The 15,193-nt window shown below is 38.6% G+C and overlaps 1 protein-coding gene across 1 annotated transcript in view; it reads right to left on the minus strand.

Annotated features, from left to right (window-relative positions):
* Positions 1-15,193, minus strand: part of IFIH1 (interferon induced with helicase C domain 1) — a 39,876-nt gene that overhangs the window by 11,545 nt on the left and 13,138 nt on the right. The window contains exons 5-8 of the mRNA XM_007421523.4: positions 11,335-11,558; positions 9,250-9,460; positions 7,077-7,294; positions 3,178-3,294 (exon numbers count right to left, since the gene is read on the minus strand). Of these exons, the coding sequence (XP_007421585.2) occupies positions 3,178-3,294; positions 7,077-7,294; positions 9,250-9,460; positions 11,335-11,558 (770 nt within the window). The remainder of the gene's footprint in view (positions 1-3,177; positions 3,295-7,076; positions 7,295-9,249; positions 9,461-11,334; positions 11,559-15,193) is intronic.

Genomic DNA, 15,193 nt, shown 5'->3' on the forward strand with positions numbered 1-15,193 from the left:
GTATAAAATAACCTCTAATAAAAACTTTACTTGAATCCAAAACCATTCTTTAACCAGTACTTTTATCTAAATAATTTTCAAATTATTTTATTTTAATTTATTCAAATTATTTTAATTTCCTTCATTATGTTTTTTTTCTGTAGCAACATTTCATTTAGTCTCCATCCAAAAGAACCAGATTTCCTTTTATAAACCAAAGTCACAGGATTATTATCTGAAAAAGTCTTTGGTGGTATCTCTACTTTAGAAACCTCAGTAGCCAAATTCTTTGAAATCCAAATCATGTCTATTCTTGAAAAAAATCTATGTCTTTCAGAAAAGTAGGTGTACTCTCTTGGATTGCCATTTTTCTGTCTCCATATATCAACAAATCCTAAATTGTCCATCAAATCAAAGAAAACTTTTGGTAATTTGCCTTGAGTGATTTTAATATTTTTCTCAGAAGTTCTGTCCAGTTGTGGGGAAATTACTCCATTTCAATCCCCCATCAAACACCAATTTTCATAAGAAAAACCTTTTAGTCACTCCATACATGACTAAAACATACATTTATCCTCATTTGGGGCATAAATTCCCAGTATCAAAGTCTTAGCCCCTGGAAATTAACTTCCACCCAATAAATCTACTGAGCTCATCAGTTAGTACAAGTTCTGATTTTAGTTGGGGATTTATATACAAAACAACTCCTTTTCTTTTCTTTTCTTTTCTTTTCTTTTCTTTTCTTTTCTTCTTTTCTTTTCTTTTCTTTTCTTTTCTTTTCTTTTCTTTTCTTTTCTTTTCTTTTCTTTTCTTTTCTTTTTTTTTCTTTTCTTTTCTTTTCTTTTCTTTTCTTTTCTTTTCTTTTCTTTTCTTTTCTTTTCTTTTCTTTTCTTTTCTTTTCTTTTCTTTTCTTTTCTTTTCTTTTCTTTTTCTTTTCTTTTCTTTTCTTCTCTTCTCTTCTCTTCTTTCTTTCTTTCTTTCTTTCTTTCTTTCTTTCTTTCTTTCTTTCTTTCTTTCTTTCTTTCTTTCTTTCTTTCTTTCTTTTTGTGGCTCCTGAAATAAATTCTTTGCCCAAATTTTTATAAATCTAATATTTTATGTCCTTTTTTCTAATATGTGTCTCTTGTAGGCAAATTATATCTTGCTTTAATTTTTTCAAATAATGAAATTATTTTTTTCTCTTTTGAGGAGCATTTGCTCCATTTATATCCCACATTAAGCATTTGTAATCCATGATCAAGCCAAAAATCTAGAAAAGTCAATACCTGTAGCACCTAGATCAATATCATCCCTTTCAGTTTCCTGTTGAAACCATTGAAGTTTTTGTGTAGTGTCATCTGACACCTCCATTTGAATCTCCTCCAATTACTCTTTAAGTTTTTCTAAAAATTCCCTCGCCTTCTGGACATTATTCAGTTGAAACCTCTGCTGTTTAAAAGTAAAAATCACACCTTCTAATTTGTCCCATTGCAATGGAATCATTTTCAGTTTTAATCTATCAATCAAAAAAGAATATGCAAAATCCTAATAGGAATTTCTTTAAGAACAGTTACATCTGTATTATCAATCTTCAGCCTTGGACTAAAATGCTGCTGCAAAACTTGATCTCTTGATTTCTTCCTGAGAAAGTACACCAAGACATTCCTTGGAACATTTATTCTAGAAATCTTGTATTTATTCTATACACTTTATCAATTTCTACCCTGGTATCTTCCTCATCCCAGTCCAAAAAATTTGCTAAAGCTTTAATAATCTTTTCTCTAATATCTTCATCAGAATCCCCTAGGATTGCTCTAAATTTCAAACAAAAGTCCTTCTCTCTTAATTCCAATAGAGCCAAATTATCTAGTTCTCTGTCCAACTCTCTGTCTATAACTTCTGTTTTACTCTCCATAATTTCCACTTTGTCATTAATTTGTTTTACATCTCCAGACACTTGTTTTACAGAGCTTTCCATCTTTTTAACTTCTTTCATCTCCTCTTTCATCTTTACCAGTCTTTGATCCATTCTTTTTTCAAAAGCTGTTAATTCAGTATCAGGTGATTCAACTAACTTATTGCCTAATTCCTCAAACATTTTCTGAAGTAAATCTGCTGTAATTTCTCTCTGCATATTACTATAATGATCCTCTCCTCCCCTGTGGTGTTTTTGCTGCTTTTCTGGTGGTTGTCATTATAATATTATAATCCAAAAATGGAAGTGTCTCAATTGCAATGGAAAGAGTAAAATGCAACCCCCCCCCCCGCGCTTTTTTTCCTGTTTTGTCTTCCTGTGCCCTTAATATTTTCATCTCAAATGGCACTCCGAAGTTACAGGCAGCATCAGAGTCTGGCTCATATTACCTTTATCTTTTGTTTTGTAAAATTCACCAATTGTCTGCACTCTTTCATAGTAAACAAAAAAATATTCCCATGAAGGTCTGGTTCATTTGTCTATTTTAATTCCAATGTATTCAAAAGCACTTTCACCAAAAAATAACCTTTCAGAATAACTATCCCTTTTATGCATTTTAAACTTTCTAACATCCACTCCTTGTTAAGCTTTTTGCCAAAAGTTTTTAAATCTTTGAAACATTTTTTCTTTTTTCCTTTTTAATCCAGAAAGAATGTTGACTCACCAAGTGGAATTCTCTTATCCTGCCACTCAGAAAATCTCTCTTTAGCTGTAAATTCATTAAATCCAAAAGTGTTTAAGAAATATGGCGTGTGAGAAGCTTGTGTCCATATAGGCTGCATTACGGCTGGGAGCTTGCTTGAAAACCCTCAACTCCCAGCTGCTCAACTCATGAGCTGACTGCAAAAACCCAGTTCCTGCAGTCTACTCATGAGGAGCAGCTGTCTGGAGTGCAAGCAAGCGATCTCACAATCTTTCCTTTATCTGGAAAGACTCCACTGGTCACACTTTACCATCTAGCCGCTGATCTCTGCCACAATGCCGTGCCCACTCCTTCAGGGACATCTAGTCAGCCATAAGTCCTCACCAGAAGTCCCTCCAACCAGGAACCTTCCTTGAGATTCTAGTTCCTTCCGTGAAGGGAAGGAGCACTTTCTTCTATGAAAGAGTAAGCCTTGCTTCTAACATTTTTTTATTCCTCTTGATTCCTAAGTTAGCATCTGTAGGTTTGTCTTGTAAAAAATAAGGTGCCATGCACAATGCTGTAGTTACATGATCACATAGAGCACCACAAAAATCCATACCTCCTTTTTGCCATCTGCAATTTCAAACTTCTTAAGAGGTTCTTTTGCTTGATGTTGCAGTTGCAAGGTATGCTCTTGAACAGTCATAATCTCATCTGCATCCAGGTTGGCACATATCTAGAGGAGAGGAGGTTATGTAAGTTATGGGACATGTAGGTCTGTGCAGTGCTTTGGAAATAACTGGAGTGCAGCCTTAAGGGGGAGTTCTCATTGCTTGCCAGTTCAGAAGCAGCTAAGGACCTTACCTTGGGAGTGTCTCTTTGACTGTTTCTTGAGAGAGTTGCATTTAAGGCAGGCTACCCTAGACAGTAACATCTCCAGTAACAGCACACCCAAAGGATCACCTTAACTATTGTGAATGGCTTTGTTGTAGTTCTACTTTTGTCTGTCAAGTAGACTCCAGATGATGTTGCTTGGAGACACTTTCTTCTAAAAAAGCAACCCATTATACAGTGTCCCTCTGGGGGAGATCATGAGATTTAGAGCTAGCTGGCTATGAGTACACCAATGACACCCAGATCTAGTTCTCTGTGACATCTTCAGAAAATGATATTTCCCCCCCCCAACCCTGCCAAGTGAAGATCCTTTGCCTTCCCTGCTCCTCTCTCCTTTGCTGCCTCTTCCCTTAAGCTGTGCTTGCTAGACAGCACCATTTCCAGACTCAAGAACAGAAGCAGGAGGTCACCAGTCCACATGGGCTCCTTCCCAGGATGGTGGTTAGCTGTGGCTGCTGCTGTTAGATGTAGCAGACCTCCTTGTTCTGCATAGAATGATCTTCTCTCCAAAGTAGCAAGCATGTACTTTGGGAGTGTTTCTGGACCTGTATCTCTCTCTGAGTTCCCAGACAGAGGGAACATCTAAATTGCACCATTTATTATCTCTGGCTGAGAAGCCATTTGCATACCTTTCTGAAAGAAATGATCTTAAACTGTGGCACATGTGCATATTTCAATGTGGGGCTGCCTTTGTATCTAGTCCAGAAACTTCAACTGGTATGAAACTCAGCAACTAGATTGGTTTTAGAAAGAAGTCCACCTGTGCTGAAAGCACTGCACTGGCTTCCAATTTTTTTCCAGGCATAATACAAAGTACAGGTAGTCCTTGACTTATAACCACACTTCCTTCACTAAGCAATGCGGTTGTTAATTGAGTTGAGTCTGATTTTATGACCTTTTGCCACGACCATTAAGTAAATCATGTGTTTGTTAAGCAAGTCTGACTTCCCCCATTGACTTTGGTTGTCAGAAGCCCCCTGGGAAGGTTGCAAATGGTGATTATGTGACCCTGGGATGCTGCAACTGTGGTAAATACATGCTGATTGCTAAGCACCTGAATTTTGATCACATGACCATGGGGACACTCCGATGGTCATAAGTGTGAGGACCAGTCATAAGTCACCTTTTTCAGCACTGTCATAAGTTTGAATTGTTGTTAAACTAATGGTCATAAGTCAAGGACTAGCTGTACTGATCTGTATTACTTTTATAGCCCTATACCCATTCATTTAGCAACTATCTTGGTTAGCGACCATTTGCAAATATGACAATAATACAAAATTAGTTTTCCAATCTATGGACACATTTAAGACCAAATTTTGTGCGTTTGACAATAACTCACGCTGGAATGAGAGTCATGCTGGTGTAGCTGTATGAGAGAACTTTATCAGAACGAGACAGCAGCAACCAGTGACTTTTGAAGCATCTCTCTGTGTGTGTGTCATGTGTTCACTTAGCAACCATTTTGCTTAATGACCTGGTCATTGGAACAGAACTCGGTTGCTAAATGAGGAGTGGGTGTATATCATCCAGGTTACTTGAAATAACATAGCTTTCTATAAGAACATCCATACATATAAAATCTGAGAAAATTTCCCTACAGTTGCTTCCAGCAAGTAACAAATAAATGAATGTGCATAAAGTACTGCAAAAAGCATGGAAATTCAAATACAGCACCTCTTGGCAACTCTTTAAAGGAGCCATGTTTTTTCCTGAGACTGTTCAGCTATCTTATGATCCTGGAAAAGATGCGGCTGCCTTAAAAAGTTGCCAAGAGCTACTACATTCACATGCTTTGAAGCACACTCTTGGAAATTAATCTGAAGCATGGCATAGCCCTATTACCAATAGAGGTGAATATGTGTAGCTCAGGGTTGAACTGTGGAGTCCTTGGGGTTCTCTGAGCTTGGTTCTTTTCTTGCAAATGCTTTATTACCCGGGTAGGTAACATCTTCAGTGCTAAAATGGGTTGGGGTTTGCTCTCTATTTATGTGCTGTGGCCTGCCTTGCCTGTGCTGGTAAGGGTGAGAGTTTTGTTTTGCTCCTCTGGTAGTTCTTTGATTAGCATGTGTTTGCTACTTGACTGTGTGCCTGGTGGTGACCTTTGCTTATCTGGGTGATGATTGCTGGTGATTGATTGCTGGTGAGGCAATCTTCTGATCTTTTGTCTCTTTTGTCCCCTTACCAGCACAGGCAAGACAGGCTACAGCACATAAATAGAGAGCAAACCCCATCCCATGTTAGTACTGAAGATGTTACCTAGCTGGGTAATGAAACGTTTGCAAGAAAAGAACCAAGCTCAGAGAACCCCAAGGACTCCATAGCCCTATTATTTTGTGAGTCTTTCTGCCTTAAAGTTGTAATGTTTCTCCCAGGAAGCTGAACTTAACAATATCTTTTCTAATTAAGTTTTCATTCCCTTAGTTGATAAATAACAGTCTGTGTTTGTCCTTTTTGCCCCCTCCCTGCCCACCACAGTAAAAGTTTTATGGTGGACTGAAGCTTTGAATGATCTAAAATTTCCTCATCCTTTAGCTTTCTCATCCCCAGCTTGTCTTTTTAAATTCCCATCTTTCCCTTTGCAAACTGGCAAAACATTTTATACTTTTTTTACAAAGATAAAGTAACTTAAAAGCATTTTAACTCTATGCTGCATATTATTAGGCAGGAAAAAGATTCTCACACATTAACTACTTTTTTCATCTCACTGCTTGCTTACAATTCTCTCTCACCTCTTACATAACAGAATTCAAGCTGGCTTAGATCAGTGTTTCTGAGAAACACTGGCTCAGATGAATCCCTCAAGCCTTTTCCCATGGCACCTTACCCTAATGCAAATATACTCACGTCAGATCATGCTTTGGGACTTTGTAAGAATGGAATCCAGAAATGCCAAACTGAGTCTTTTTTTTTTTAGTGACAGATTTTTTGTTGCACACCATATGAATTACTGTCCCATTTGCTGCTCTTCTGGAGAAGGTAGGAATTTAAAATTATTCCTAAAATTATTTCTACATCTTCTATTCATTTTCCTTGCATTTAGAGCAAATGGTAGCTGGGTTCATGTCTTGCTAAGCCCTGATTTACTTTGATTACAGTTTAAGTAAGCCACAATGTCTAGATTTATGCATCACACTAAATCAGTGTTTCTCAACCTTGGTGAGTTTAAGATGGGTAGACTTCAACTCCCAGAATTCCCCAGCCAGCATGGCTGGTCAGGGAATTCTGGGAGTTGAAGTCCACCCATCTTAAACTCACCAAGGTTGAAAACACTCCACTAAACTATGAATTGGGATTTATAAACTTCCATGGCTGGGCTCATAGATCCCATCAAGCCCAAACAGTGCAATATATGCATCCTTGAGCTCCAGGAGGAAAGCTGGGATATCAGTCTAATAAATAACAGAAACTACATACATTATTACTTATTGTACCATGCAAACCTAGCCAATCTTAGCAACTTTGGTAAGAACACCTTAAAGGTGTTGACTGCTTTCCTACATGGTTGTAGATTCCTCTGCTCCAAGCCTCATTACTAGCAAGGTCTCACACTTGAAAACCAAGAATGATAAAGTTTCCTTTTGTAGAGTATTTGCCACTTTTTTATGCTCATGTATAACTTACTTTCAGAATATGTTCCTCTGCTTTTGAATGACTGGTTGCACCTCCCACTCCAGGTGAAGCTGTTAGCCCCAGAACCTGAGGCTGAGGCACTGGTTGTTTCCCTTCTTTCTTTCGCTTCTCATTCTCCCTTTTCTCTTTTAAATAGTAATGCATTATATTGTTATAGACAGCTCCTTTCTGGGTATGATGGCATTCATCAATGATGACCAAGGAGAACACTGAAAGACATGTTGTGCAAATTGGTCAGAGTCCTTGTGCTCATATACTCTATAGTACCTTGCTTTTCATTGTAGAATATCTGTTTCTTGCTTCCCTTTGAGCTACTTTACAACTGTGTATTCAAAAGGTGGGTTATATATCTAAATATACCAACATATAATAGCCTGATGCAAGTGTACTCCTATCTGTGACCAGAACTGAAACTGACAGAGTTCATGGGCAAGCAAATAATCCTCACCTCTCAATGTCTGCATGCTCCTGGCCTATTTACAGATCCTTTGTATGTTTAGTACATAGAACTGCAAAGGAGTCTATAAATGAATCGGGCTTGTTCTTAGAAGTCCTGCAATTAGAATATCTTCCTTACAAGGGGATTCTTGATTACAGGAACTACGTATTCAGCCAAATATGTGCACAGTACCTTTTGAAAAAAAATTTACTGAAATCTAACAGACAGCCTAACACACTGGGACATTTTTCCTCTATTCAAATAGGGCTATTGATTTGAACAGTCACTTATGATTGATATAAAAATATTTCACAGTATCATCAGGGAAGACCTTTCAGTCAGCAAAAACTTAAGCCATCTGGAAGTTGATATTTTAAGGTTCCTTCTAATTAGCCTCAGCCGTCTTTGTTTAACCAGCAGTTCTCTTGTCTGAAGGAAGATGGAGAGAAGAGCAAGTGGCTAGTTCTCTCATCAAGAAATGATCTGCAGAAAAAAACTAGCTGAATCTGCAACTATAGTTCCCAAAGCAGCATAGCTTTAAGCAAGGCAGGGAATTCCTGAAAAGTACTTTTGCTATGGCATTTATCCATAAGTACATAAATGAGAGATTGAGTTTTCCAGAGCATCCCAAATTCTCAGTATACCTATCCTTCCATATTATGATATGGAGCTTTGAGAAGGCTGACAGATAGTCCTCTTTTAGCAACTGCCTCATTTAGCAACCATTCGCAGTTACGGTGATGAAAAAGTAACTTTGTGGCTAATCCTCGTATTTATGACCTTCGCAGGTCTGTAAAGAAAGGAAAGCTGAAGTAAGATCATAAGCACAGCCGCAGTTTTACTTAGCAACTGCTTTGCCTAACAACTAAGTTGCCAGACCCAACTGTGGTTACTAAGCAAGGACTACCTGTACTTCCATAGGAGGCTGGGGAATCTATAGCCTAGTAGATGTGGTTGGAATGAGACCTCTTATCATTCTCAATCATTTACCATGCTGCAGAACCACAGGTTCCTGATCTCTGGCAGAGAAATCAATGTTTTTTGTTACACAATTAACAACTGTGTTGAAAGTAAAACGAAACATTCATCCTGAGTATGCTTCCCACCATTTCACTATCTGGAATACACTTTAGTCTCTTAGGTCCATGCTATGGTTCTTGCCAGAAATCTTTTCCTCCTCCCTCAACTGTTTGCATTGCACAGGAGCAAATAGCCACAAATGGAGGGGACATTTTCAGAAGGAAACTGATATGGATCCCTAATCTAGACTATAAACATTTTCTAGGCTGGTGCCTAGTTTTGGTAGTCCTTCATAAATAAAAGAGGCAGATTGGTCTAAGTGTGCTTTTGAAGAATAAAGATTAGGCAACTTTTCACCTGGGATCATACTAATTTTGGTATTATTTTCAATCTCCAAGAGCTGCACAGATTATTATCTAGTTATACTGCTGGATCAGAACCATTTTTTTTAATGTATTTGTTGGGAGGAGGTCTATATTCTCAAAAGATATGTTAAGCCTTGTGAAGTCTAATAGATATATCCTACACCTTCTGGGGGTCCTCCAAGCAGGAAATCATGCAACCTGAATTTTGGTGATATGAATTGGTGGTTCCTGGGAGTGGGGAAGGTCAAATAGGGACAGATGCTCTATATGTGGACTGCAGCTTGCCCAGTCCTGCTGTAATACATTTGGGGTTCAGATCCACAGAGATATCTATACATGCCTGATAACTGGACTCCTTCTTCTTCATCTTTATGCACTTTCTCCAATGCATTCTCCAGAATCTTAGCCGTACAAATAATCACATCATAATCTCTAACAAGTCCAGGGAATGAAAATTTCAGCTGAGATGACCCACTCAGCCCAATTACTTGGTATGAATGCTTCAGAAAGGGGCAAAATTCTTTCTCCAAATGTTGCTCCACCAATGGCACCTGCAATTTGTTTTCCATACAAAAAAACAGAAGAGGAGATAATTAAATGCATGCTCATGACCATGGGCTTAGGCCAGCTTTTTCCCCCTTCAGTTCTCCAGCAAGTATGGCCTTTGTTTAGGGGACCTGAAATCCAATTCATCTGGAAGAAGCCAATATGAGAAAAACTGCTTAAATAAAGGTCTGTGGTTACTGTAATATTTACTTGTGCCTCCTGCTAGATGGAAGCTGTGGCCAGGGGCACCTTTGTCCAGCTCTGGCTGGTGCACCAGTTGTGGCCTTACCTGGGACCTGAGGACTTCAATGGATCATGCCCTCATCACCAGTATGTTGCTTACACTAGTGCAACATACTGTACATATTTTGCCTTTACAGACAAACCAGGAACCTTCAACAGGTACCAAATGCAGTGGCCTGCTGCTTGCCAGCAGTAGTTGATGGGATCATACGATGCTTTACTCGAGGTCCTGCACTGATTCCTTATTAGCTTCCAAGTGCAATTCAAAGTGCCATTTTTAACTTTAAAGACCTGTATGGCACGCCCCCAAGTCATTTGCAATACTGCATTTCTTCATAGGAGTCAGCCTGAGCAATTTGATTGTGCTGGGAAAAGTAGCTGGTTGTTTCCCATTTTGGGAAGGTCAAGGGCTTCAAAGCTCAGAAACATTTTTCCACTGTAGGTCTGGCCCTCTGGAATGGCCTCCCATTGGAGGTTCATGTAGCTCTGAGGTTATTCATTTTCTAGGAGAAGAGAAAGACAGACTCTTCTGGAGAGGGTTTGGAGTATGATGCCACTTCATTATTATTAGAGGGCTTAGGAACTGGGCTTTTGGTATTACTATAAGTCTTGTGTTTTATTTTGTTATATGCTGCCAAGAATTTGTTTAGCATGCAATGGGGTAGAAATTTGGTAAATAAATACATAGCCAACAATTATGCCTGGTAACAGGACATCAACACAAGTAGGAAAGTTCATGCAACCAGGACTCCTGCTTTTTTTCAAGTTCCAGATCAACCAAAGGGTTCTAGTTATACTTAAGCAAAAACAGGCAGAATTTCCTGCATATTTCCTCTTTCCTTTGAGGAAAGGCCAGCGTGAAGAGTTTCATCCTTCTTACTTTTATTCATTTATGCACCTGATTTCACTTAATACCTCATTAGGACTACAAAACCAGCCAATAGCAGGTTAGCAGTTCACACCGAAGCTCAGTCTGGAAAATACACAATGATTAGATGAGTCATGGGGGGCTCTTCTGATCAGTATACAGTTTGGCCTTTTCAGAACTTCCAATTACTTTATAATTCAACGAATCACAGAAATGATTTTGATTTTGTCAAATGCGGTAAGGCTCTGCTCAGAGTTTTCTGGAGTGGGCGGCCATAATAAATTTGATTAAATAAATAAAGTAGGTCATATTGCTCATGGAAGATGAAAGTCTAGTGGTAAAAGTCATGCCTTCTACATTTTGGAACTTCACCATTCATTCTGCTGGTGATGGAATGTATCTACGAGGAGGAGAGTGATGTGGGAGATCAAGGCTATCAGGAAGGAGGGGGTGCATTCCAGGAGAGAGGAGGAGGCAAGAGGCAGCTGAGTCCACAACAGGAGCATGGGAAGTGAAAGAGGTTCAGGATAGCCACTCCCTAGAATCTCACACGGTATATCCACTAGTTGCTGTAGTATACATTAGTTTGGGAAGATTCTGTCTATAAGGTGTAAGCTAATAAAGGAACTGGACTGGACTGGACTGGACTGGACCATTTCATCGTTGTTCTTGGGCTGGGCCTGACAGCTGGCCAGGGCCCTGGACTCCCATCTTGATGTTACCATGGATAACATCATTGCTGTTACCACTGATCATAGGATAGTTTACCTTGTTGACAAGAACTATAACCTTTCCACACTCTTTTGCTTCTCTTTTTTTATCCAAGTGGTCTTTGGCAATGTAAACAGCAACTCGGGTCTTGCCACTGCCTGTGGGGAGGCATATAATAATATTTTTCCCTTCCAAGGCTGGTTTGGCCACTTCCATCTGATAGCCTCTCAGACTCAGCTCTTGTTCAGGTGAAGATCTTTTGTCTTTACTTTCAACATAATCTGCAGATGAAAAAAATAAGACAAATTAATGACAATGAAAAAAGGAAAAGTATTATGATTTCCCTTAGTAAGTGTACTATATTTCCACCTCCCCCATAAGACAGATGCAGCTGTAGCTCATCATCTACCAACTTGGGGCCTCTCAATTCCAGAGAATTGTCTGTTTTCATGGGTTTATGACTGATTCTACTGTTTGGAGTGGTTAGGGCAGTGCGTGCTTCAAAAACTTTTCAGAGGGGCTTCAAACTTCATGCAGTGCACACATGGCACCTCTCTGCTATTTATCAAAGCATCCCATCTGTTGGCAGATTTAAGCACTTCTTTTCAAGTCCAAAGTAATTCTTCCAGATTATTTTCAAAGCATGCACAACCCTAGTAAGAATCACTGATATAGCAAGCAAATTGAAAAAAGAAAACAGCTTAAAACTAAATCCATATTGGTTATCTTAATTTCTAGTACATTTTACGTATGAAAATGTTCATACTTATAATTTGCACTGGCTAAAGGTATTAGGTTGAGAAACACATAATCTGTCGATATGTCAGGAGGGCCTTGGGGGTTCATGGGAATTGATCCAGCTCACATCACACAATGTGATGAGTTTTTCTTTTTTATTGGCAACTGCAAGCACAGTTAAAAAGTTTGGGTTGGGGCATGGGAAATAATTTAGGCACTAAAATTCTTCTTCCCACTTCCATTTGAGGCTTCACTTATTTGCATCTAGCCACACGTTTAAAAGTTAACTCTCTCTCGGATATACTGTATGACCATGTTTTTTGGCTCAAAGTGGGTGCATATGCATTGCTGTTTCTATATTCCTACTTCCTATGTAAGAGTCAAATAAGGGTTATTTATGCTGGCTGGCTTTCTTTCGCTCTCATTTCTCCTGCTGGCTAGCCAAATGTGATCTGTCTTCTGCAGCTTTCCATAGTGAGTAGAGCCTTCCCCCATCAAGCCTTCTTCCTTCACTGGGCCTTCTTCAGAACCACACTCACCTCCACTTCACGAACCTTGCCCTGGGCTCTCTTGGAATCAACACCAAGACTTCAACAATCAAAACTATCTGAAATCCATTTTGGTTTGCCAGCCATTACCCTGTTCCTCTCATTTGTTCTCTTTCTTTGAGTCTCCAGCTTTCTTCTCCTTCTTGCTGAGACAGCAGTAGCACCCCTTCTCCTGCTTTTCCTATGGCAAAATGTGCCCACTCTTTCTTTTCAGTATCCACTATAGCTAAAACGAACAACATGTCTGGGTGGGTGTATGTGTGATAGGAAAGCAAAGAACCATGGATTACTGCATGCTGTTACACTATCCCAGTTATGTTCATCAGCCAGGATGACATTCCTGGATGGACATTCCTGGCAGATCAGATGTAGAAGCTAATTATTTATTAATTTTTATTTTTAAAATGAAGAAACATTGCTATAAAACTCCCTATTATCCCTTGTTAATGATATTTCTTATATGGCTAGAAATTCTATGGGACATTTCAGTGTGAGGTAATTGTCTTCCTGGGTTAATAAAGATGTTAAATAGAAAAATGTTTCCATCCATCCATCCATCCATCCATCCATCCATCCATCCATCCAATCTATTAAGGCTGCCCAACTCCAAAAGGACTCTTTGCAATAAAATAGTCAATTAAGAAATAAGATTAGTTTTAGCAATTATATATTTTGCTCTGGAAAAATAAAGGAAAAAAACTTTAAAACCAACAATGATGGCTTAAAAAGTATGTGTAAAAATATTATCATAAACTAAACATACACGGAGAGCATAGGAAACAGACTGGAATGAGAGAAAAATTATCAGAAACATATCTGATATTTTAAAAAATATTATTTCTGGTAAAACTGTCAATACTGGCCAATCATAAGGAAAATCACCATAAAGTTATTTATAGATAGGATAAGGAAGGGTCACACCTTTTTGTACAGGCAGTTCCATTAAAAGCCACCTAAGCTAACAGAACTTAATGAAGCTTGCATAATACTTGCTAATGGACATCTCTCTAAGTACAGCTGCTTGCTTTATTTGAGTTACAGAAAATTATCATCCAAGAAATCTTTTCTGTAGTTATATAACCACCACTTTTGTTGGAAAAATAGTCCAATTTGTGGCCAAGCCTCAATGTTAGGAATGTGACTCTGGTCACTTTGTTCCTTTCCTTCCAAATGTCCTGATATCCTCTCTAGTCATTAGAAAGGGGGAAAATACAGACATTGTTTCTTCCCTATCACTGAAAGCTTGTTTCTCTCAGAGAGCTGTGTTATATGGAGAATTATCAGCATTGTTTGTGGAATCAGGGATCCTGAACTGGAGCCGACCATTCTCCTGGAGGAAACCCTACAGAGAGATGTCCTCATAATCTCTAAACTACAAAGCTGGCCAAGTGCTGGGACTGAAATATAGGTTCCTCCTTCTCGGTAAAGTGATAGCCTTAGCATTGCCCCAAAGTTTAAACCTTAATGGCGGGGGGGGGGGGGAGATACTTCTGGAGTTACTGACACTGGCTAGTGCCTTTCTCATCAGTAGACCGCAGGGTTACATGTAGAGCCTACACAGTCTGTGTGAGAGGGGAGAAGGCCTATATAGGCTGGGTTCTGTGTGGCCCATTATGGCGCTTCAGCCATCAAGAAATAATGGTGTCTTCTGTGCATGACTAATGTGGAGCTATCCAAAGTGAATCTGTTATTCACGATGACATTATAAGGGACTCTGAATGAATGATAACTACTGGTACTGCATTACTTTTCTTTTTCTACCTTTGCTTTTGACATTTTTGTTAGACAATACATGTTTTCAAGTAGTAACACAGCTGATATAGTGCCGTACTGTTTTAACTAAATTGTTTCATGCTATTAGTTCCCAAGTCCTAGAATGAAGAGTGGAGATAGCTAGATAGATATGCTGTGTTTTCATTAGCTAAAGAAATGGTCAGGCCATTTTAAGATAAAGGAGCACATGCCATAGTAGTGATTCTAAGCTTTAATGTTGTTGTATTCCATCTCCTATAATCAACCAGAATTGTTTAAGGCCTGTACAGAATGTGGTACCACAATTGTTTGTTAGACAATCAGTGTATAGCATTGGATCTGATGTGTGGTAGATCTACTGTTCTTCCCTTCAAAGATGTCATATGTTCTCCTTGGTTTTTTACCCATGTTTTGGCGCTTTAAGATAATTTAAGCTCAAGGACAGTAACTTGCCCATGTGAGCATGGAAATAAATCTAGGTCTAACCATTCTTCCATACTAGCTGTCTATAGCCTGCACCATTTTTAAAAACGTTTTTTGATTAAGTAACAAAAGAGGCAAAAACAAAGAAGAAGAAAAATACATATGCATACATAAAGTGAACTTTGCACTAGACCAAAGGTTGAAATGAAAACATGATAGTTATAAAAGATTTTTTAAAAAACGTTTTGGGGGAAAAAAGGTAAAAAGATAAACAAAAACAAAAAGATTAAAAATATTTGTTATAAAAGTATTCTAAAAGGCCCTCCTCTCCCCCCCCCCTTTTTCCCAGCCTCTAGTTGCTATTTAAATATTTTTATACTATGCTTTGGACAACTGTGATTATTACTTATTTCAATTTGGATCATTTGGATTATTTAAAAAAATTTTTTTTTCTC

This window comes from Python bivittatus, unplaced genomic scaffold (assembly GCF_059951505.1).
Source record: "Python bivittatus isolate LINGU-HERP-01145 unplaced genomic scaffold, Pbiv_v1 ctg000480_np1212, whole genome shotgun sequence".
In the NCBI taxonomy this organism is placed as follows: domain Eukaryota; kingdom Metazoa; phylum Chordata; class Lepidosauria; order Squamata; family Pythonidae; genus Python; species Python bivittatus.